Raw genomic sequence first — 20,413 nt, 5'->3', positions numbered from 1 at the left:
GGCGTCTCAGCGCGGACAGGGCCGCGGCGGCGGGCGGGGTGGGGAGCCGGGTTCCCGCCGCGGTCCGGGGAAGGGTGAGTGTGGAGCGGGCGGCGGAAGGGGCGCGCCCCGGAGGTCACCTGGGCTCCAGGTGCGGCCCGCGGGAGGCCCGGGGCCTGGCTGAGCTGGGCAGGCGGTGGCTACAGGCGCCCGGCTTCCTGCCGCTCGCCACCCGGGTTTGGGGTGTCAGTGGGTGCGGGGGTGCAGCCTGCCTCCCCCGGCCCCGACCCTCTGAGCTGGCCTAGGGTTTGGGGGGGGGGGTACCAGGAACGAGGGCAGGTGGCACCCCCAGAATCCCCACGCCCGGGGTCTCGTCTCAAACACGAAGAGCTGATCGTGGGGAACATTTATTAGGCGCTTTCTGCATGCCCTGGGCCGAGCCTGTCCTTCTTGCCTCCTCTGGGACTCGTCCCAGCAACCTTTGAAGGAAAGGGCTTTTTTTAAATATCCCCAATGTCCAGATGAGAAGTCAGGCTCAGGGAGAAGCGGATTCCCAAGGAGCCTGGCATTGTGATAGTGCGGTTTTCTGTTTTCCCATCGCTGTCGGTCTTAAGTGAGGAAAGTCGGTGCAATCGCTGAGAGGGATTTCCCTGATGGTGCAGGAGACCTCGGGAGGCTTTCCCTCCTGAACCCCCACTCCCCAAGGCCCGGGACTGGATTAGGGGAGCCCGGAGGAGCGGGCCTTGTTGTGGCAGTGGAGGTGGGAGGCGGGGATTTTGTCCTGAAAGGGAAAACATATTCGTGAAATCTTATTTTTTATCTTTTTTTTTTTTTTTAACGTGCCAAGGTCTTTGATGTGCATGTGACATATAGATCTGCCCTCTTTTGATGGCAGTGCCCCGAGCACCCCCATTTTCCCGGTGGGGCAACTGAGGCCCAGAGTGGCTCAATGATTTGCTTGACTTGACCCAGGAAGCGCCAGGACTTGCCTCAGGTCTGTCTCTTTTCCTTTTTTAATTTTTATTATTATTGTGGTAACATAGAGGCGTCATACAATTTCCCAATTTAGCCACTTCCAAACATACATGTCCTTGGTGATAATTACGTTCCCAGTGGTTGTGCTACTGTCACCACCATCCGTTACCAAAACTTTTCCATCACACCAGAGACTGCGCCCCTTAAGCAGTAACTCCCCATTCCCCCGTCCTCCCTCCACCCCCTTCCTCTGGCCTGTAACCTACTTTCTGTCTCTTAATTTGCATTTTCCAGATCTTTCATTTAAGGGGAATCATACAGTATTTTATTTTGTGTTTGACTGATTTCACTCGACATGAAGTCTTCAGGGTTTGTCCATGTTGTAGCCTGTATCAGTACTTCATCCCTTTTATATATATATATATATATATATATATATATATATTTTATTAGAGAAGTTGTAAGCTTACAAAACAGTCATACATATTATGCAGAATTCCCATACATCACTCCTCCATCAACAGCTTCCAATTGTTGTGGAACATTTGTTACAGATTATGAAAGAATATAATTAGACTTTTTAAAATTTCATTTCATAATTAGACTGTTACCACTATGGTCCATACTGTACATTGGATAAATTTTTTCCACACACCCCCTATTATTAACACCATGTATTAGTATTGTACATTTGTTATAGTTCATGAAAGAACACTCATATTTGTCCTGTTAACCACAGCCCATCTTCTACCACATGGTTTTCTGTGTTGTGCAGTCCCATGCCTTGTACAGTCTATCCACAGTAGTACATCGTTCCTTTTTGAGGCTGAATAATAGTCCATTTTGTGGATGGGTCACATTTCGTTTACCCATTCATTCGTTCATGGACACTTGTATTGCTTTCACCTCTTGCATATGATGTATAATGCCCCGCAGCCTCATCAACGCTTATTTGTTTATTTCTTTATTTAATAATAGCCATCCTTATGAGTGTGAAATGGTACCTCATTGTGGTTTTAATTTGCATTTCCCTGATGGCTAATGAAGTTGAGCATCTTTTCATGTGCTTATTGGCCATTCATATATCTTCTTGGGAGAAATGCCTGTCCAAGATCTGTGTTTCTATTTTTAATTTATTTTTAAATTTTTAAATTATTTATTTAAAAAATTTTTTATTGCTTTGTCCATTTTTAAATTGAGTCGCTTATCTTTTGCTGTTGAGTTGTGGGAGCTCTAGGTATATTCTGGATATTAAACCCTAATCGGATATGGTTTCCAAATACCTTCTGTGGGTCCGTTTGACACATCTGCTTCCCCGGTTATTTCGGGGCGTGGTGAGGTCAGAGGGGATTTTTATATTGGTGCAAATTTGTCAGAGGGGAAGGAGAGTACAGTGTTTTTAATTTTCTTGACGGATTTAGTAGACGGAGGTGCCTTCTCCCAACCCCACTGAACAGATGTGGAAACCGAGGCTGGGATGGGGGCCATTGGGTGCCTAAGGCCGTACTGCCGAGGGGCCTAGAATCTTCCGTGGGGGCTCAGCTGGACGGGTGGAAGGTCGAGACACTAACAAGGGGCCCCCCGGCCGAGGCCAGTGGGGCTGATGGGCCGTCCCTCCCTGCAGAGCTGGGCCGCCTGGAGCATGCCTCTGTGCCAGCGGGGAGCCACCGTGCAGGGCGGCAGGCCCGGTGGAGATGGCGTTCAGCCCGCAGGCCCCAGGGGAGGCCTGCAGGTCCTCCTGCACTGGGCTGGCCCCGGCGGTGGGGAGCCCTGGGTCACCTTCCACGAGGACTCGCTGACCGCCGAGGAGATCTGCATCCACGTCGCAGGCAAACTCGGTGAGGCTGGGCCCCAGGCCCCAGGGCGGGGGGAGTGGGGCTTGCTACTGGGGCGCCCCCCCCCCCCCCGTCCAGCCATCTGTCCGTCCATTCATTCAGCCGGCATTCGGTGAGCACCTACTGTGTGGCATCCCCAAAGCCCTGCCTTTATGGAGCTGATGCTCTAGTCGGGGTGATAGCAAGAAAGGCAATAAGTAAGAAAAGGGCGTGGGAAAACCTGAAGCCGTGGAGGAAGATATGGGGTGCTGGGGTGGCCAGGAAAGGGGTCCCTGAAGAGGTGGTATTTGAAGAGAAAGAGAAGGAAGTGTGGTGCATTTCTTGACCGTGTCATGCCCTGAAGGTGGTTATATGAGCAAATATCCTTGTTCTGAGGAAATGGACAGGGAAGTGTTAAGTGATCAGAGAGCATGGTGGATACAGCCTACTCTCAGATGTTCAGAAAACGGATGGATGGATGGAAGGAATGATACGGCGAATGTGGCAAAAATTTCAAAGTCGCTGGATCTGTGTATCTGGGTGTGTGTGGGTGTGTGTGTTGGAATTCTCCATGTGGGTTTTGTATTATTTTTAATTTTTATTTTTATTTCTCTCCCCTCCCCCCCATTGTCTGCTCTCTGTGTCCATTCGCTGTGTTTTCTTCTGTGACCGCTTCTATCCTTATCGGCGGCACCAGAAATCTGTGTCTCTTTTTCTTGCATCATCTTGTGTCAGTTCTCTGTATGTGCGTTGCCACTCCTGGGCGGGCTGCACTTTTCTTGCTCAGGACGGCTCTCCTTCCAGGCACACTCCTTGCACGTGGGGCTCCCCTATGTGGGGGGCACCCCTGCGTGGCAGGGCACTCCTTGCGCGCATCAGCACTGCACGTGGGCCAGCTCCACACGGGTCAGGAGGCCCTGGGTTTGAACCCTGGACCTCCCGTGTGGTAGGCGGAAGCCCTATCCTTCGAGCCAAATCCTCTTCCCATGCAATGGTTCTTTGAGTTTGCTATTAATTCAAAATAAAAAACTTTAAAAAATGAAGGAAGTGAGAAGCAGAGTTGGCCCAGTGGTTAGGGCGTCCGCCTACCACATGGGAGGTCTGCGGTTCAAACCCCGGGCCTCCTTGACCCGTGTGGAGCTGGCCCATGCGCAGTGCTGATGTGCACAAGGAGTGCCGTGCCACACAGGGGTGTCCCCACATAGGGGAGCCCCACGTGCACTGAGTGCACCCCGTAAGGAGAGCCGCCCAGCGTGAAAGAAAGTGCAGCCTGCCCAGGAATGGCACCACACACACGGAGAGCTGACACAATGAGATGACGCAACAAAAAGAGACAGATTCCCGTGCCGCTGACAACAACAGAGGCGGACAAAGAACATGCAGCAAATAGACACAGAGAACAGACAACCGGGGAGGGGTTGGTGGGAAGGGGAGAGCAAAAACGAAGGAAGTGGGGGAGGAAGTCATGGGGACAGCTGGAGGAAGAGGATTCGGGCAGGTGCGAGACCAGCAGGTGCAAAGGCCCTGCGGTGTAGACTTGCGGGCATCAGTGAGGAGGCGGTGTGGCTGGACCAGAGGGAGCGGGGGGCGGGGGGAGAGAGGAGAAGGGCGGAGGTGGGGGCGGGGAGGTGGCTGGGCAGGGTGGGGGCAGAGAACGCAGGCCTTGTGGGACTTCGGCTTTCACTGAGTGATGCAAAGCCTTGGAGGGGTTCTGGGCACCGAGGGGACGTGGTTCAGGTGCCCACGGGTGCCTCCTGGCTGCTGCAGAGAGGACAGGCCGTCGGGGGCGAGGGTGACCTCGAGCTGGGGGGCGGCAGGGACCGCCGAGGCCAGATCTCACGGTCCCTTGAATGCCAGAGAGAGGAGTTTCGGTTTTGACGTTCTCCCGCGGGGAGCCAGAGCCTGGAACAGGAGGCTGGAGAGCCAGGGGGACTTCCCCGACACTTCCCTTTTCCAGAAAGCCCTCGCTGAACCCCAGGCTGCACAGGGCGCCCCCCCCCCCCCGGTTTCCACAACGCCCCCGTTTTCCCATCAGTGACCAGCTCTGTAAGGGACCCAGACGGGCGTGCCGGGGGACGGGGGACGTCCTGGGCGGGGGGACGGCGTGGGCAGAGGGCCCCGAGAGCAGGTCCCGTTTGAGGAAGCAGAAGCTCCTCTGGGTGACTGGACTGTGAATTCTGAGAGTTTGGAAGCAGAAGTACGAACTGAAACCAGGACGTAGCCACTGACGCTGGCTTCTTGCGGAGGGGTGGGTTTTCTCAGGGGGCAGTGGGGAGCCATAGAAGGCTTAAGCCAGAGAGGGGGATTGGTTTTACTGATGCATTCGTTCATTTGTTTGAACAGTTGTAGGTTTATTGAGAAATAACGCAGGAAGTACAGAGTTCCAGATGACACCCTTTATTATTTTACATTATTTTTCCTTGTTATCAATATTTTGCATTAGGGTGGCATATTTCTTACAATCAATGAACCAGTATTATTATAATTATTATTGTTATTTTTTAAAGATTTATTTTATTTATTTCTCTACCCCCCCAGTTGTCTGCTCTCTGTGTCCATTCGCTGTGTGTTCTTCTGTGACCGCTTCTATCCTTATCAGCGGCACGGGAATCTGTGTTTCTTTTTGTCACGTCATCTTGTTGTGTCAGCTCTCCGTGTGTGCGGCGCCATTCCTGGGCAGGCTGCACTTTCTTTCGCGCTGGGCGGCTCTCCTTACGGGGCTCACTCCTTGCGTGTGGGGCTCCCCTCTGCGGGGGACACCCCTGCGTGGCAGGGCACTCCTTGCGCGCATCAGCACTGCGCATGAGCCAGCTCCACACGGGTCAAGGAGGCCCGGGGTTTGAACCGCGGACCTCCCATGTGGTAGGCGGACGCCCTAACCACTGGGCCAAGTCTGCTTCCCTGTAATTATATATTAATTAAAGTCCATAGTTTAAAAAGGGGTTCACTCTTTTTTTTTTTTTTTTAAAGATTTATTTATTTATTTAATTCCCCCCCCCTCCCCTGGTTGTCTGTTCTTGGTGTCTATTTGCTGCGTCTTGTTTCTTTGTCCCGCTTCTGTTGTCCATCAAGCGGCACAGGAAGTGTGGGCGGCGCCATTCCTGGGCAGGCTGCTCTTTCTTTTCACGCTGGGCGGCTCTTTCCTCACGGGCGCACTCCTTGTGCGTGGGGCTCCCCCACGTGGGGGACACCCTTGCGTGGCAGGGCACTCCTTGCGCGCATCAGCACTGCGCAATGGCCCAGCTCCACACGGGTAAAGGAGGCCCGGGGTTTGAACCGCGGACCTCCCATGTGGTAGACGGACGCCCTAACCACTGGGCCAAAGTCCGTTTCCCGGGGTTCACTCTTGTATTGTACAGTTCTGTGGGTTTTTAACGTTTTTATGTGGAACATATATACCTCCTAAAATTTCCCATTTTAACCACTTTCAAGCGTATAATCCAGTGAGTATTAAGTGCTTTCACCATGTTGTGGTTCCACCACCACCAGAACTGAGATTCAGGCCTGTGTGAGTTTCCTTGGCTGTTCCAGCAAATACCACGCAATGGGTTGTTTGAAAAATGGGAAAAAATTTTTTAAAGATTTATTTTTTATTTATTTCTCCCCCCCACCCTTTCCCCCCATTGTCTTCTCTGTGTCCACTCGCTGTGCGTTCTTCTGTGTCTACTCGTCTTCTCACCAGGCAGCTCTGGGAACCGATCCTGGGGCCTTCCAGAATGGGAGAGATGGGGATCACTCTCGCACCACCTCAGCTCCCTGTTCTGCTGTGTTCTTCTTTTCTCTCCTCTGCGTCTCTTGTTGCGTCACCTTGCTGTGCCAGCTCTCAGCGTCGGCCGGCACTCCTGCGCCAGGCAGCTTTTCTGTATGGGCCAGCAGGCCCATGTGGCCCAGCTCGCCCCTCACCAGGAGGGCCCTGGGCAATTGAACCCTGGACACTCCCGTATGGTAGACAGGAGCCCAGTCGGCTGAGCCACATCTGTCTCCCAAAGAATGGAAATTTACTGGCTCAGGGTTTCGAGGCCAGGAGAAAAGCCCAAATCGAGGCATCATCGAGGCAATACTTTCTTCCCAAAGGCTGGCATTCTGGGGCTGGCTGCTGGCGATCCATGGGTTCTGGGCTCCTCTGTCACATGGAAATGCACACGGTGGCCATCTCCTGGGCCTCTCCATTCTCTTGCAGCTTCGGTTAACTTCCAGCTTCTTGCTTCCCGAGGCTTTCTCTTTCTAAGTCTGGATTTCTTTCTGCTTATAAAGGCCTCAAGCAAGAGGGTGATGCCCCATCCTGCTTGACGTGGGGCCACACCTTAACCGAAGTCACCTCATCCGAAGGACCGTCTTACAGTGGGCTCACACCCACGGGAATTGAGTCGGGTTTAAGGTCATGCTCTTCTGGGGGTATGGAGTGCGCAAACTACCCCAGGGACGTTGTCTCACAAGGGAAGAGCAGTCTCCGCCTGCTTTGAGACAGTGCAGCTGGATGCGGCCCGCTTTGGAGAGCAAACGTGGCATCATCTAACACAGCTGAAACGTGCGTTCCCTGAGGGCCGAGCAGTTCCACTCCTCGACGAATACCCCGTGGGCCCTGAGCTCCTGTGTTCCAGGAGACGCTTTCCAGCAGTGGTCAGAGCCGCCCCATTTCCCGTCACGAGACATGGGAGACCGTCCCAAAGTCCATCAGCAGGAGAAGGAACAGAGAGATTGCAGTGTGGTTGAGCCCCGGAATGCGAGGAAAAGAGGAACGGCCTTTCCTTGTCACCCAGACTGTGTTTCACCTTGTTGACAGTGGAGAAAGGGAGGAGGATGTGGACAGGTGCATCGGTCGTAACTGCCAAGCTTTGTTTCTTTTCCTGATGGCTAGTGCACGGGTGTCTATAAGTTATTCCAAACGGCCTGTTTAGGTAAATACTTAAAATGATGTGCGTGGAAAGAAAGATGCCCGGGGCAGCTGGTTCGTGGAATGATGTCAAGCCTGGTGGCCGGGAGATAAGCCGAGGGGCTAGAATGAGGCTGGGCTTTGGTTTCCAAGGAAATCAGTGGATCCTAGAGAATGGGGGGGACTCAGAAAGAAGAGGACTTGGCGACCCGTTTGATGTGGAGTGGTTGGGAGGAGTCAGGGAAGGGATCAAGTGGCTGGCAGGGGCAGGTTTGGGGAGGGCATACGAGATCAGTTTGGAGCAAGACACATCTGGGGTAGCCTCGGATGTCCAGGGAGAAAACCTCTGGAAGATAGTTGGATGTTTCTGCAGGGCTGGAGGTCGGAGATGAGACCAGTGATTTGTAGAATTGCGTTCGTCAGTCTAGGATAGGTTTTGCTGCAGTAACAAGCACCCCACCCCCAAAAAATCCGGGCTTAAAATTTTTTTTTTTAAAGATTTATTTATTTATTTCTCTCCCCTTCCCACCCCGGCTGTCTGTTCTCTGTGTCTGTTTGCTGTGTCGTCTTCTTTGTCCACTTCTGTTGTCAGCGGCATGGGAAATCTCTGTTTCTTTTTGTTGTGTCATCTTGTTGTGTCAGCTCTCCGTGTATGTGTGGCGCCATTCCTGGGCAGGCTGCACTTCTCTCGTACTGGGCGGCTCTCCTTACGGGGCTCACTCCTTGCGCGTGGGGGCTCCCCTACATGGGGACACCCCTGCGAGGCAGGGCACTCCTTGCGCACATCAGCACTGCGCATGGGCCAGCTCCACACGGGCCAAGGAGGGCCCGGGGTTTGAACCGCAGACCTCCCATGTGGTAGACGGACGCCCTAACCACCTGGGCCAAGTCCGCTGCCACCAGCTTAAAATTTTTTAAGGCTTACCTGAAATCAAATGCAAGGCCAGACAGTTCACCTCCATCCTGTAGCCTCGCCACCTGGCAAGAGGGACCTCCAGCATCCCCCGGGCGGGGAATGATGGCAGGAGACTTTCTTGGCGGGCCTGGAAATATGCACTTCCCTCTGCCCACACCTCCCCTGGCCAGAAACCAGTCCAGTGGCCCCATCCTCGCCCGCCCGAGGAGGCCGGGAAGTGTCGGTCTCCCCTGGGAGGCCACAGCCTGGCTGCACACTGCACCGTCTGCCTCCCTTCTAGTGGCGGGAGACGGCGCTGTCGGCAGGAGCGGCCGCGTGAGCTCTGTCTCTTCCCCGCTGCATGGCATCACCCCACCCTGCCTCAACCTCTTTGCCCCTCTTCGACGCCCTAGGCCCAGGTCTGGCTGCCCCCAAACCACATCCTGGAAGCCCCCAGGGACACGGGCCTGATGCTGTACTTCCGCCATGAGAGTGGGGCAGAGGCTCGTCCCCTTTGGCTCCGTCCCCCACCCCACGGGCACCACCCTGGCACAGCCCCAGCAGACTTACCTGGGCACAGGGGGGGTGAGGCGGCCCTCCGAGAGGCCCAGCCCTGCCCCCTCCTCCCCTGCAGGTTTTATTTCCGGAACTGGCACGGCATGCATCCCCAGGAACCAGCCCGTGCACCGCTGCAGGCCCCCGGGGGCCGAGCCTTCCTCCCCAAGAGGCAGAGCAGGGGGTGCAGCTGCTGGACCCGGCCTCCTTCGAGTACCTCTTTGAGCAGGTGTGAGCAGGGCCAGGGAAACAGGACTCTTTGTGGGGGGGGGGAACTTGGGGACAATCGAACCCCCACACACACTTCCTTCCCCAACTCAGTATAGCCAAGAAGTTTCAGCTCATGCCCCTCTGGGATCCTTCGGCCGCTGAGCCAACGGGTCCCGGATCTCAGGGTTGTATGGGCAGGAACGCTGCGACTCGATTAGTAATGCCTGCCACGGGGCCCGGCACTGGGAGGGGGCGGCGGGCCCGCGCGTGCTGTGTGTTCGGCCCTCCCGTGAACCCTCGCTCAGACATGGGCAGATGCAACGGTAGCGGAGGGGTGGGGTTTCCCCCACGCCCCAGGGCAAGCACGAGTTCGTGAACGACCGTGGTGGTCCCTGGCGGAGCTGTCGAGCGACGAGGAGATCCACCACTTCAAGAACGAGAGCCCTGGGCATGGCTTTCCTGCACCTGTGCCACCTCGCGCTCCGCCAGGGCGTCCCGCTGGAGGAGGTGGCCAAGAAGATCAGGTAGCAGGGAATGGGGCTGGGGCCCCGGGGGGGGTGGGGCGGGAGGGGTGCCCCAGGCACTGGGTGGACCTGGCAGCCCTCCCTGCCTCCGTTCATTCAGCAAACACGTGCCAGGTGTCTCCGGGGGGGTGGCGGGCCCAGCAGTGAGCAAGCTGGAAAAAAGCCCTGCCGGAGCTCCCATCGTGTGAAGGAGACAGACAGTAAATCACAGAAGAAAGCGAAACGCCGTGGCGTAGGTAGTGGCCAGTGCACTGGGAGAAAGCAAGCAGGAAACAAGGTGGGTTTGTCATAGAAAATGGGGTCGCCCGGGAAGGCTTTGCCAAGAAGGTGGCGATTGAGCCAGCGTTTGCGGGAGAGGAGGGCGAGGCCTCTGGGAAAGAGCGTTCCAAGCAGAGGAAACGGGCACACGCAAAGGCGCTGAGGCTGGACCGTACCTGACCGTGTCGGGGGAGCTGTGAGGAGGGCCGGTGTGGCCCCGAGCAGAGCGAGTGAGGGGGACAGCGGGAGGAGGTGCGAGCAGGCGGGTAGCAGCTTGGCGGATCCTCAGAGCCCATCGGCTTTGCGGACCCTGTAGAACGCAGGAGAAGGAAGGAGCAGCTGGGAGCCAGCCTGCTCACCGCCAAGGGCAGAGCCCTCCTGGGTCGCTGCATGGAGTGACAATCCGGGCAGACTGCCGGGAGGAGGCGGCACGGGTGCCTGGGTCTTAAAGGCCAGCAGCTCTACGTGCAGCCTGCCCTGCTCCAGAGGACGAGGGTGGCTGGGGAAGCCCCTTCCCGCTGAGGCCTGAAGGCCGAGCAGGGGGTCTCACCCAGAGGGAGAGGACCGCGATTGCAGAAGCCGCAGAGGCCCCTTCCCAGAGCACCTGGAGCGATGGGACTTGCAGGAGCCCGTGGGGCGCTTGGGGGGGCGGGGGGTTCCCAGAAAGATCGGAGCAGGGGAGCAGGCAGCCCTTGCACCTTGACCTGGAGGATCCCTCTGGCCACGGGGTGGGGGCGGAGAGCCTGGGACGGCAGTGGAGACCGAGGCACCAGAACCCATCACCTGGGGCACGGCACCCCAGCGCAGGCGATGGGGAGAAGAGAGCAGATGGGGGCCCACGGGGGGTCCCCCCAGAGCCGTGCCTTCAGTCGACGACCCCGTTAACGATAAAAAACAACAGCGGCCTGTCCCGTAATAACAGCCCCCGCGGCCCTGCCGAGCCTGAGCGCGGAAGCATCACGCTCTGAGCCCCCCACTGCGCAGACGGGGCGCCTGAGGCCTCGGGAGCTTCGGGGAGGTGCTGGAAGCTGGACTTTTGGCAGTTCCCCCCCCCCCCAGACCCCCACACCTGCAGCGCCCGCGTGCCACCCCTCCTCGCGCGTTGTTCCCCGCCCCCACCCATGCAGCCCGCGTTCCAGAAGCTCAGAGAGGTCACGCAGCTTGGCCTGGGTCGCCCAGCTGACAACCCCCCACTTCGGTCCCCACAGCTTCAAGGACTGCATCCCGCGCTCCTTCCGGCAGCACATCCGGCGGCACAACGCGCTGACGCGCCTGCGGCTGCGCAGCCTCTTCCGCAGGTTCCTGCGGCGCTTCCAGCCGGGCCGCCTGTCCCCGCAGCTCGTCATGGTCAAGTACCTGGCCACGCTCGAGCGGCTGGCGCCCCGCTTCGGCGCCGAGCGCGTGCCCGTGCAGCGCCTGGCGCTGCGGGCCCAGGCCGAGGGGGCGCCCGCCCGCCCCTGGGGCGACGAGCCGGAGCCCGCCGGGGGACCCCCCACGCACGAGGTGCTGGTGACCGGCACGGGCGGGATCCAGTGGCGGCCGGCGCAGGCCGAGGTGAGCAGGACACCCCTTGGGCGCTAAGACGGACACCACCCAACCTGTGGGTTTAGAGGACTGGGGCGCAGGGTCCAGCAGCCACAAGGCCCGGCTTTGTCCCCTCTGCCTGGCCGTCCTCTGGCTTCCGTGGCCTGCACTCCCGCCTGCCCTCTTCCACGCACTCCCGGCTGCTCTGGGAGGATCCAGACCCACCCTAGTTGCCTTGGCCGCAGCCACTTCCTTCCAGATTAAAAAGACTGTTTAGAAATGGACCTGTTCTGCCCAGGGAGCGGGAATGTGCACCGGATTTAAAAGCAGGCCTTGTGCGGCGGCGCCGACTCCTCCCCGGCAGGTGTTTCGCTGCCTGCCGACTCGGTGGTCCCGGCAGGGCTGGGAGGGGGTCTCCTTCCCGCCCCGCCCCGGCCTTCCCCTCTGAGGTTGGCCCTGCCCACTGCTGTCCCCGCGTGTTCCAGCACCTCGGTCGCAGGGCGTGTCCGTCCCTCCGTCCCCTGGGCTCCATTCCCCTTGGGGATTCTTCAGCGATGGTAAAACACGCACAGCGTACCGCTCCCCGGTTTAGCCAGCCGTCCTCAAACCTAAAGCTCCTTGGCGTTCATCAGCGTTCACAGTGTTGGACAACCCTCACAGCGAAACGTTACCCCTTTTAACACCCCAAAGAGCAACTGCCCACGAAGCCCTGGCTCCCCATTCCCTCCCCCCCCAGCCCCCGGTAGCCTAATCTCCCCTCTGTCTCGGGCATTTCCCTGTGCTAGTTATTTCCTATCTGTGGAGTCGTAACGCTAGCCAACCGCCTGTGCCTGGCCTCTTTCACTCAGCAGGGTGTCTTCGGGTTCCACCCATGTAGCTGCATGTAGCAGGATTTCATTCCTCTTGGCAGCTGAAGAAGCTTTCCGGGCTCTGTTTTTTGGGGAGTGTTCTTGCCTGTGCCCTGGGGTCCATACCTCTGGGGAATCCCTTTGGCTGGGGCTCTGGGGCCCTGGTGTGTGTGAGCTTTAGATGCTTCTCTGCCCTCCCCAAGGGTCTGGCTTCTGGAATGTGCATCTCTTTCTCTTTAAGATTTATTTTATTTATTTATTTCTCCCCACCCCCTCGTTGTTTGCCTTTGCTGTGTCTGCTTATTGTGTGCCGGTCTTCTTTTCAGAAGGCACTGGGAACCAAACCTGGGACCACTTATGTGGGAGGGACGTGCCTAATTGCCTGCACCACTTCTGCTCCCTGCTTTGTTTTGTCTCTCATTATGTTTTCCTCTTTGTGTCTCTTGTTGCGTCATCTTGTTGTGTCAGCTCACCGCGTCTGCCCATTGCATCAGCTTGCCGTCTTGTTCATCTTCTTTAGGAGGCACCGGAAACTGAACCTGGGACCTCTGATGTGGAAGGGAGGTGACTAATCACCTGAGCCACTTTCACTCCCAGCTTTTTTGTGTCTCTCGTTACATTTTCCTTCTTGTGTCTTGTTGTATCATCTTGTTACATCAGCTCACTGTGTCTGCCCATTGCATCAGCTCGCTGTCGTGCTCATCTCCTTTAGGAGGCACCAGAAACTGAACCTGGGACTTCCGATGTGGGAGGGAGGCACCTAATCGCCTGAGCCACTTTCTCTCCCTGCTTTGTTGTCACTCATTATGTTTTCCTCCTTATGTCTCTTGTTGCATCATCTTGTTGCATCAGCTCACTGCGCCCACCTGTCACATCAGCTTGCTGTCTTGCTCATCTTTAGGAGGCACTGGGACTTCCCATATGGTAGGCAAGAGCTCAGTCGCTTGAGCCACACCCGCTTCCCTAGAATGTGCACTCATCCGGGCAGATCTCTCGTCCCACCTGCGATCCTGGGCCTCGGCCCATGGGTCCCCTGGCCTCGCTAGCTCTCCCAAGGGGGCAAAGGTGTGGGGGACTGGACAGGCCTAGCCCCGGTCCATCCAGCGGCCCTCCGTGTTGGCTTTCCAGGGTTCCAGGAAGCCCCACGCCGGCTCTTGGGGCAAGAAAGCCAAGGCCCAGGAGGCGGGCGGCCAGGTGAGGCCGCAGGAGCCGCCGTGGGCCTACTTCTGCGACTTCCAGGCCATCACGCACGTGGTGGTGGCCGAGCAGCACGTCAGCATCCACCGGCAGGACAACCAGCGCCTGGTGGGGCCCGGGGCCGGGGGGCGGGCCGGCAGGGGGGGGGGGCCCTGTCCACGGCCGCCTGACGCCCCCCACGCCCTCTCCACCTGCAGGAGCTGACCCTGCCTTCCCGGGCGGCTGCCCTGTCCCTCGTGTCCCTGGTCGACGGCTATTTCCGCCTGACGGCCGACTCGAGCCACTTCCTGTGCCATGAGGTGGCACCCCCCCGGCTGGTGATGAGCGTCCGGGAGGGCATCCACGGGCCCCTGCTGTGAGTGCGGGCAGTGGGCGGGGGGAGGTGGGTGGCAGCCGCCGCCTAGGCTGGAACGGACGTGGCTTGAACGTGGCCTGTGTGCACCTGTCTCGGTGCGCGTGTGGTTGTGCGTGCATCTGTGTCTGCAAATGCACGTGAGTGTGTAGTGCGTGCATGTATTTGAGGTTCAGGCATGTGCACAGGTGTATCCATCCGTTGCTTACGTGTGTGCACCTGTGCATACATGAGTGACCCGTGTGTGTGCATGTACAGGCCAGTGCACAAGTGTGTGTGCATGTTTGCATGCACGTGGGTGAGCACGAAAGCGTGCCGAGTGCGTGCATGTGCAAACCGCACTGCGTGTGCTGTATGTGCGTGGCGTGTACACACGAGTGCCTGGTGTGTGCCTCGTGTGCCTGCGGGCACACATACGCACCTGTGCATGCCCGAGGACACAGACATGCATGTGTGTGTGTATTGCACTGTGAGTGAGCGTGCACTGTGCAAACATGCACACACGCGATACACGACAGCAGGCATGCGTGTGCGCACGAATGCGCGTGTGAGTGCACCGGGGACGATGGTATGGGCGGGCGTGTCATTGGAGAGTGCCGCCTGGTCACGTGGCAGCCGGTCTCTGTGCGCTGGGTCACCCCCTGGGGGCCGCGTTTGAGGTTGCAGCCACATGTCCGCGCACCTGACGGGACGGGGGATTTGGCGAGCAGGGGCTGCGCATCACACACTGCCGGTGGTCTTCCCGGGGTCCGTGTGGGGCCTCGCGGTGCCCCCGGGCAGATGCGGGTCACGGTGGTGTGTGCGTCACCCCCTCAGCATTGCTGCCTGTGACCTCGTGGCCGACGGCGGAAGGCTGTGTGGAAGGGCAGGCGCGGTCATCGGTGGGCCTGCCCGGCCCTGCGTGCTGCTGGCTCAGGGCCGGTGAACGTCGGCTCACAGAGTTGTCAGGGGCGTCGTCCTGCCTGTGACACTGAACTCGGGCCCTGGGGGTGTCCGAGGTGGCCCCGCCCCTCTGACCCAAGCGTGTGGTTCTGGGGAGGGTGACGTGGCCATTCCAGCTCCCGGCGGCTCTGGCCATGCGAGCCGCTGGGATGGGGTCTGCGGGCCACATCCGTGCGGGCGCCGCTGGGTGTCGGCGTCACCTTGCAGTGCCTGTCGTCACCTGCAGCTCTGGGGTGCCACTGCCCCCAGGGAGCCCGTTCCCCGGGGTGAGCAGCTGTGTCTGCGACGGCTGCCCGTTGGGTGTGTGACAGGCGTTCCGCGTGTCACCGCGGGTCTTCTTTTCCTGGGCTGCCCAAGCAAACACCACGAATCAGGTCGGGGTAAAGAACGGAAGTCCGTCTGCTCCTGGTTTTGAGGCTAAATGGAAGTCAAGGCGAAGCGTTCTGCCCGAACACGTGGCAGTCTGCTGGCGGCCCTCGGCCCTGAGTTTGACACGTGGCGGCGCCTGTGTCTTCTCCTCCGCTGATGTCCAGCCTCGGGCTGCGGCCGCTGTGACTTTCCCTCTCCGTGTCTGAATCTCATCCCCCTTGCAAAGGCCTCAGTGAGGGGATGACGCCCCTTCCCGATTGGGCTGGGCCACGCCTTACCTGAAGTCACCTCGCCAGAAGGCTCCCCCTACTGTGGGGTCACCCCCACAGGTGTGGACGAAGCCTGAGAACGTGCCTCTGTGGGCTACACGCCGCTCCAGACAGGCACGCAGTGGGAGCGGCCGTGTGCCCGGGGGGTGCCCTCCAGGCACCCGTGTCCCTGTGTGAGCAACGGAGCCTGCCGTGTGCGCGAGCGGCTGACATGTGCGCCACACTTGTGCGTGTGCCCGTCTCTGTGCAAGTGGCCACGTGTGTGTCAGCGCCACATCGGCTGCGTGTGTCCGGGGTCCGTGTCGCTGCGTGAGCGGCTGCACCTGGCGTTTGTCCCGGCCGGGCGCGGTTCCCCGCGGCCAAGTGTGGGTCCGGCAGCGGCCCCAGGTACCCTTTGTCCTCCCCCCACCAGGGAGCCCTTTGTGCTGGCCAAGCTGCGGCCCGAGGCCGGCCTCTTTCTCATCCACTGGAGCACCAGCTGCCTCTCCCGCCTGATTCTCTCCGTGGCCCAGGCCTGCCAGGTGGGCCGGGGGCCGCGCGGGCTGGGGCAGGGGGCACCCCTGCCTGCCTGGCATCCCTCCTCACCGCTCCCGCCCGCGTCACCCCTGCTGCACCCCCCCCCAGGCACCCCACGGGCCGAGCCTGCGCGTGCGCAAGTTCCCCATCGAGCAGCAGGCCGGGGCCTTCAGCCTGGAGGGCTGGGGCCGCTCCTTCGCCAGCGTGCGCGAGCTGCGGGCCGCCCTGCACGGCTGCCAGCTGCGGGCCGGCGACGACTGCTTCCCCCTGCGCCGCTGCTGCCTGCCCAGGCCGGGAGGTAGGACCCTGGGGGGCTGCGGGGATGGGGGTGGGCTGGGACCCTCTGCCTCTGCATCCAGCGCTGCCATAAGGAAGTGCCACAAGCTGGGTGGTTTAAAACAGCAGTGTGATGCCTCGCCTTCCCGGGGGCCGCAAGTCCAAAGTCAAGGTGCCGGCAGGGGCTGCACTCCCCCTGAAACTTGCTGGGGAGACCCCTTCCTTAGCCGCCTTGGCTGGCACCTGCCTCGCCCAGTCACTGCATCCATCTTCCCCCGGCCTTTCCGCTCGGTCTGCATCGCCATGTCCACGTTTCTCTCTTCTCGCCAGGACACGAATCATATTGGATTTAGGGCCCATCTTTTTTTTATTATTTTTTTTAAGATTAAGTTATTATTTCTTTCTCTCCCCTTCTCCCCCCCAACCCAGTTGTCTGTTCTCTGTGTCTATTTGCTGTGTGTTCTTCTTTGTCCACTTCTGTTGTTGTCAGCGGCACGGGAATCTGTGTCTCTTTTTGTTACGTCATCTTGTTGTGTCAGCTCTCTGTGTGTGCGGCGCCATTCCTGGGCAGGCTGCACTTTCTTTCACGCTGGGCGGCTCTCCTTACGGGGCGCACTCCTTGCACGTGGGGCTCCCCTACATGGGGGACACCCCTGCGTGGCACGGCACTCCTTGCGCGCATCAGCACTGCGCATGGGCCAGCTGCACACGGGTCAAGGAGGCCCGGGGTTTGAACTGTGCTGCCTCAGTGTAACGAATCCCATCTTCAAAGCCCCTATTTGCAGATAACACCATGCTTGTGGGTCACGAGTTAGAACTTTTGAACATCTCTCCTTATTTTTTTATTATTTTTAAATTTTATTTACTTTTTATTTTATTTCTTATTTTTTTTTAGCAGGCTCCAGATACTAAGATTTTGTTTTCAAAGCTGCTTCTGTTGTACAGAATGTGAAAATGCTGTCACAGCCCCAGGGTAGCCAGTAGCCGTGACTGGTTAGGAATGACCGTCACAGCTAGCCACGCTCCGGCAAGCCTTGCACAGAAACCTCACAAAGCTTACAGTGTGGTTGGGGCGAGGTCCCCAAGCTTGGTGGTGGAGTTCCCAGAGGCACGAAATGGAGGAAGGCGGAATGTCACAAGAGCTGTTCTTTGGCTCTTTGGGTGGATGGGTGTATTAGCTAAAAGGGTGCTGATGCAAAATAACCAGAAACCTGTTAGCTTTTATAACGAGTATTTATTTGTTACAGTTTTACCAGGCCATAAAGCACAAGTTACTTCCCTCACCAAAGTCTGTTGCCACGTGTTGGAGCAGGATGGCTGCCAGGGTTCGGGCTTCCCGGGCTCCTCTCTTCCCGGGGCTCATTTCTCTCCAGGCTCAGCTGCTCTGCTCTCTCCACAAGGCCAGCTGTAGACTGTCTGGTGAACGGCTCGTCTCTTCCTGGGGCCTCTGCCGGGTCTAATCGAGCCTTCTCTCTGCTCCTCTGTGTGCTTACTTCCCGGGCTCCAGCATTAAAACGCCACCCTCCCTTCCCGTCTGTGCGGTTTCTCCGTGAGTCCCTGCCCACCAAGGGACAGGGACTCCACGTCCTACTGGCATCGCCCAATCATTATTTAATCAAGTAAAAGTGAAACGTCTGAATCCAACATAATCTAATGTGCCCTGAGGGACAGACCATTTTACAAACATAATCCAGTGTCTGTTTTTGGAATTCATAAACAGTACCAAACTGCCACAGTGTGTTTCCTGGGGTTTGTATCACAGCTACCTTTTTTATTTCCTTAAAAAAACAGCTACCAAATCCAAAGGAGTACTCCAATACTGAACAGTTCTTTTTTTTTTTTAAACTTATTTCTCTCCCCCGTTGTCTGCTCTCTGTGTCCATTCGCTGTGTGTTCTCCTGTGTCCACTTGCATTCTTGTCAGCGGCACCGGAAATCTGTGTCTCTTTGTTGCATCCTCTTGCTGCGTCAGCTCTCCGTGTGTGCGGCACCACTCCTGGGCAGGCTGCGCTTTCTTTCGCGCTGGGCAGCTCTCTTTACGGGGTGCACTCCCTGTGCGTGGGGCTCCCCTATGCGGGGGACACCCCTGCGTGGCAGGGCACTCCTTGCGCGCATCAGCACTGCGCATGGGCCAGCTCCACGCGGGTCAAGGAGGCCCGGGGTTTGAACCGCGGACCTCCCATGTGGTAGACGGACGCTCTATCCATTGAGCCAAGTCCGCTTCCCCTTTGGGGTCTTAATCATCATCTTCATCTGTTTCCCTCTTCCCCTTTTCTCCCTTCCTGCTGTCTTTCTCCTCATCCTCATCCTCATCCTCGTCATCTTCGGCTTCAACTTTTCCATTGTGTCCAAACTCCTCTCCATCGCCACTGAGTTCATCTTCGTCATCCTCCCCTCCTACATCCTCCTCCTCATCAAGCCCTTCATCTTCACCGTCCTCATCCTCCTCATCCTCCTCTCCGTCCACACCATCTACCTTGGCACTGGAATCGGGCTTCCCGGTCCTCTCGGCCGTAGCCATACAGATGGGTCAGCTGGGGCAGGAGCCTGAAGACGCGCTCGTGGTCCTCCTTCAGGTTCCTGACCTCACAGTTACACAGAGCCCGGTTCTTCAGACAATCCCACTTTTTCAAAGGTTCCAAGGTGCTATCTTTCAGTTTATTTCCACTCAAGTATTTATTTCTCCCCCTCATTTGCTCTAGCTGTCTGCTCTCTTTGTCTCTTTGTTGCGTGCTCTCTGTGCCTGCTCGTTTTCTTTTTAGGAGGCACCAGGAACCAAACCTGGGACCTTCCGTGCCTGATTGCTTGAGCCACCTCCACTCCCTGCTTGTTGTGTCTCGCATTGTGTTTCCTTGTTGTGTCATCTCATTGCGTCAGCCAGCCACACCAGCCCAGCTCGCCAGTCATGTCAGCTTGCTGTCTTGCTTGTCTTCTTTAAGAGGCACTGGGAACCAAACCCAGGACCTCCAGTAGGGTGGGCAGGCGCCCAACTGCTCGAGCCACCTCCACTTCCCCGCCACTTAAGTTGAGATCCAGAAGTTTTTCTGCTCACGTATCCAGACCTCCAAAGATTCTGTGGTCACTGAGCGTAAGCTTTTTTCAATTTAGGTAGTTTGGGGATACTTGACACTGAAATCAAACCTACATTTTTTAAGCTGAGGAACTCTTAAGTTCACACATTCAGCTGTTAAGCCCTCAGTTTTCCCATCGTTTCATTTGCGATTGTCCAGGACAAGTTCTTGAACTGCTGCCACAGCCTGACTCCTCAGCTCCAGGTGGATCCTTCTCTTCATTTTCCATGGCTCCCTCTTTCCCCCCCTCTTCAAATTTAACTCTTCTTAGTGAAGGCGGAGCAGGGAGAGGTGTCCCGGCCCGCACGGTGAGGTGTGCTTGCAGCGGAGGGCAAGTGGACGCGCCGGAGCCAAGTTACTCGCCTTTTATTTTATTTTATTGCTTTTCTAATGAAGGCTCAACTCCAGGCCGCTACAGACAGGTTTGACTGCCAGGCTTGATTTTGGTTTTAACTGTGAGCTCCTAGTTCCAATCTGCCACTTCGTACTTGAAACCCTTTTGTCCTTAGGAGAAAACCCAAACACCTCATGATCCTTGCTGGCCACTCGTTCTCACCTGCGAGGCTGCCAAAACGCAGATACATGAAACGGGCTGTATCAGCCAAAGGGGTGCTGATGCACAATACCAGAAATGCGTTGGTTTTTATAAAGGGTATTTATTTGGGGTAGAAGCCATAAAGCACCAAAGTCTGTTTGGAGCAAGGTGGCTGCCAACATCTGCGAGGGCTCAGGCTTCCTGGGCTCCTCTGGGCTCAGCTCCTCTGTTTCCTCCACAAGGCCAGCTGTAGACCATGAGGCTCTCTAGGCTTTGCCTCTCTCCACAAGGGCAGCTGTAGACCATCAGGTGGACGGCTCTGTCTCTTTCCCTGGGCCCCATCAGCATCAAACTCCAACATCAAAACCCCAAAATATTAAAAGCCCGCCACTCTGTCCCTTGCCATGCCTTTTATCTGTGAGTCCCCACATA

At 57.5% G+C, this 20,413-nt stretch overlaps 1 protein-coding gene and 1 pseudogene across 1 annotated transcript in view; one reads left to right on the top strand and one right to left on the bottom strand.

Moving 5' to 3' along the window:
- The window catches only part of TYK2 (tyrosine kinase 2), a 32,830-nt gene continuing 12,417 nt past the window's right edge, over window positions 1-20,413 (top strand). Inside the window, 16 exon segments of the mRNA XM_058290480.1 lie at window positions 1-74; window positions 827-973; window positions 2,579-2,790; window positions 8,899-8,947; window positions 8,950-9,020; window positions 9,165-9,216; window positions 9,218-9,256; window positions 9,258-9,320; window positions 9,659-9,697; window positions 9,700-9,744; window positions 9,746-9,825; window positions 11,292-11,637; window positions 13,584-13,760; window positions 13,850-14,007; window positions 15,997-16,105; window positions 16,209-16,398. Of these exon segments, the coding sequence (XP_058146463.1) occupies window positions 2,597-2,790; window positions 8,899-8,947; window positions 8,950-9,020; window positions 9,165-9,216; window positions 9,218-9,256; window positions 9,258-9,320; window positions 9,659-9,697; window positions 9,700-9,744; window positions 9,746-9,825; window positions 11,292-11,637; window positions 13,584-13,760; window positions 13,850-14,007; window positions 15,997-16,105; window positions 16,209-16,398 (1,612 nt within the window). The 5' untranslated portion in view covers window positions 1-74; window positions 827-973; window positions 2,579-2,596.
- LOC139437872 (acidic leucine-rich nuclear phosphoprotein 32 family member B pseudogene) lies at window positions 18,612-19,671 on the bottom strand (annotated as a pseudogene).

Source organism: Dasypus novemcinctus, chromosome 30, assembly GCF_030445035.2.
Source record: "Dasypus novemcinctus isolate mDasNov1 chromosome 30, mDasNov1.1.hap2, whole genome shotgun sequence".
NCBI classification, from domain to species: Eukaryota; Metazoa; Chordata; class Mammalia; order Cingulata; family Dasypodidae; genus Dasypus; species Dasypus novemcinctus.
This window is presented reverse-complemented; position numbering and strand designations above follow the sequence as displayed.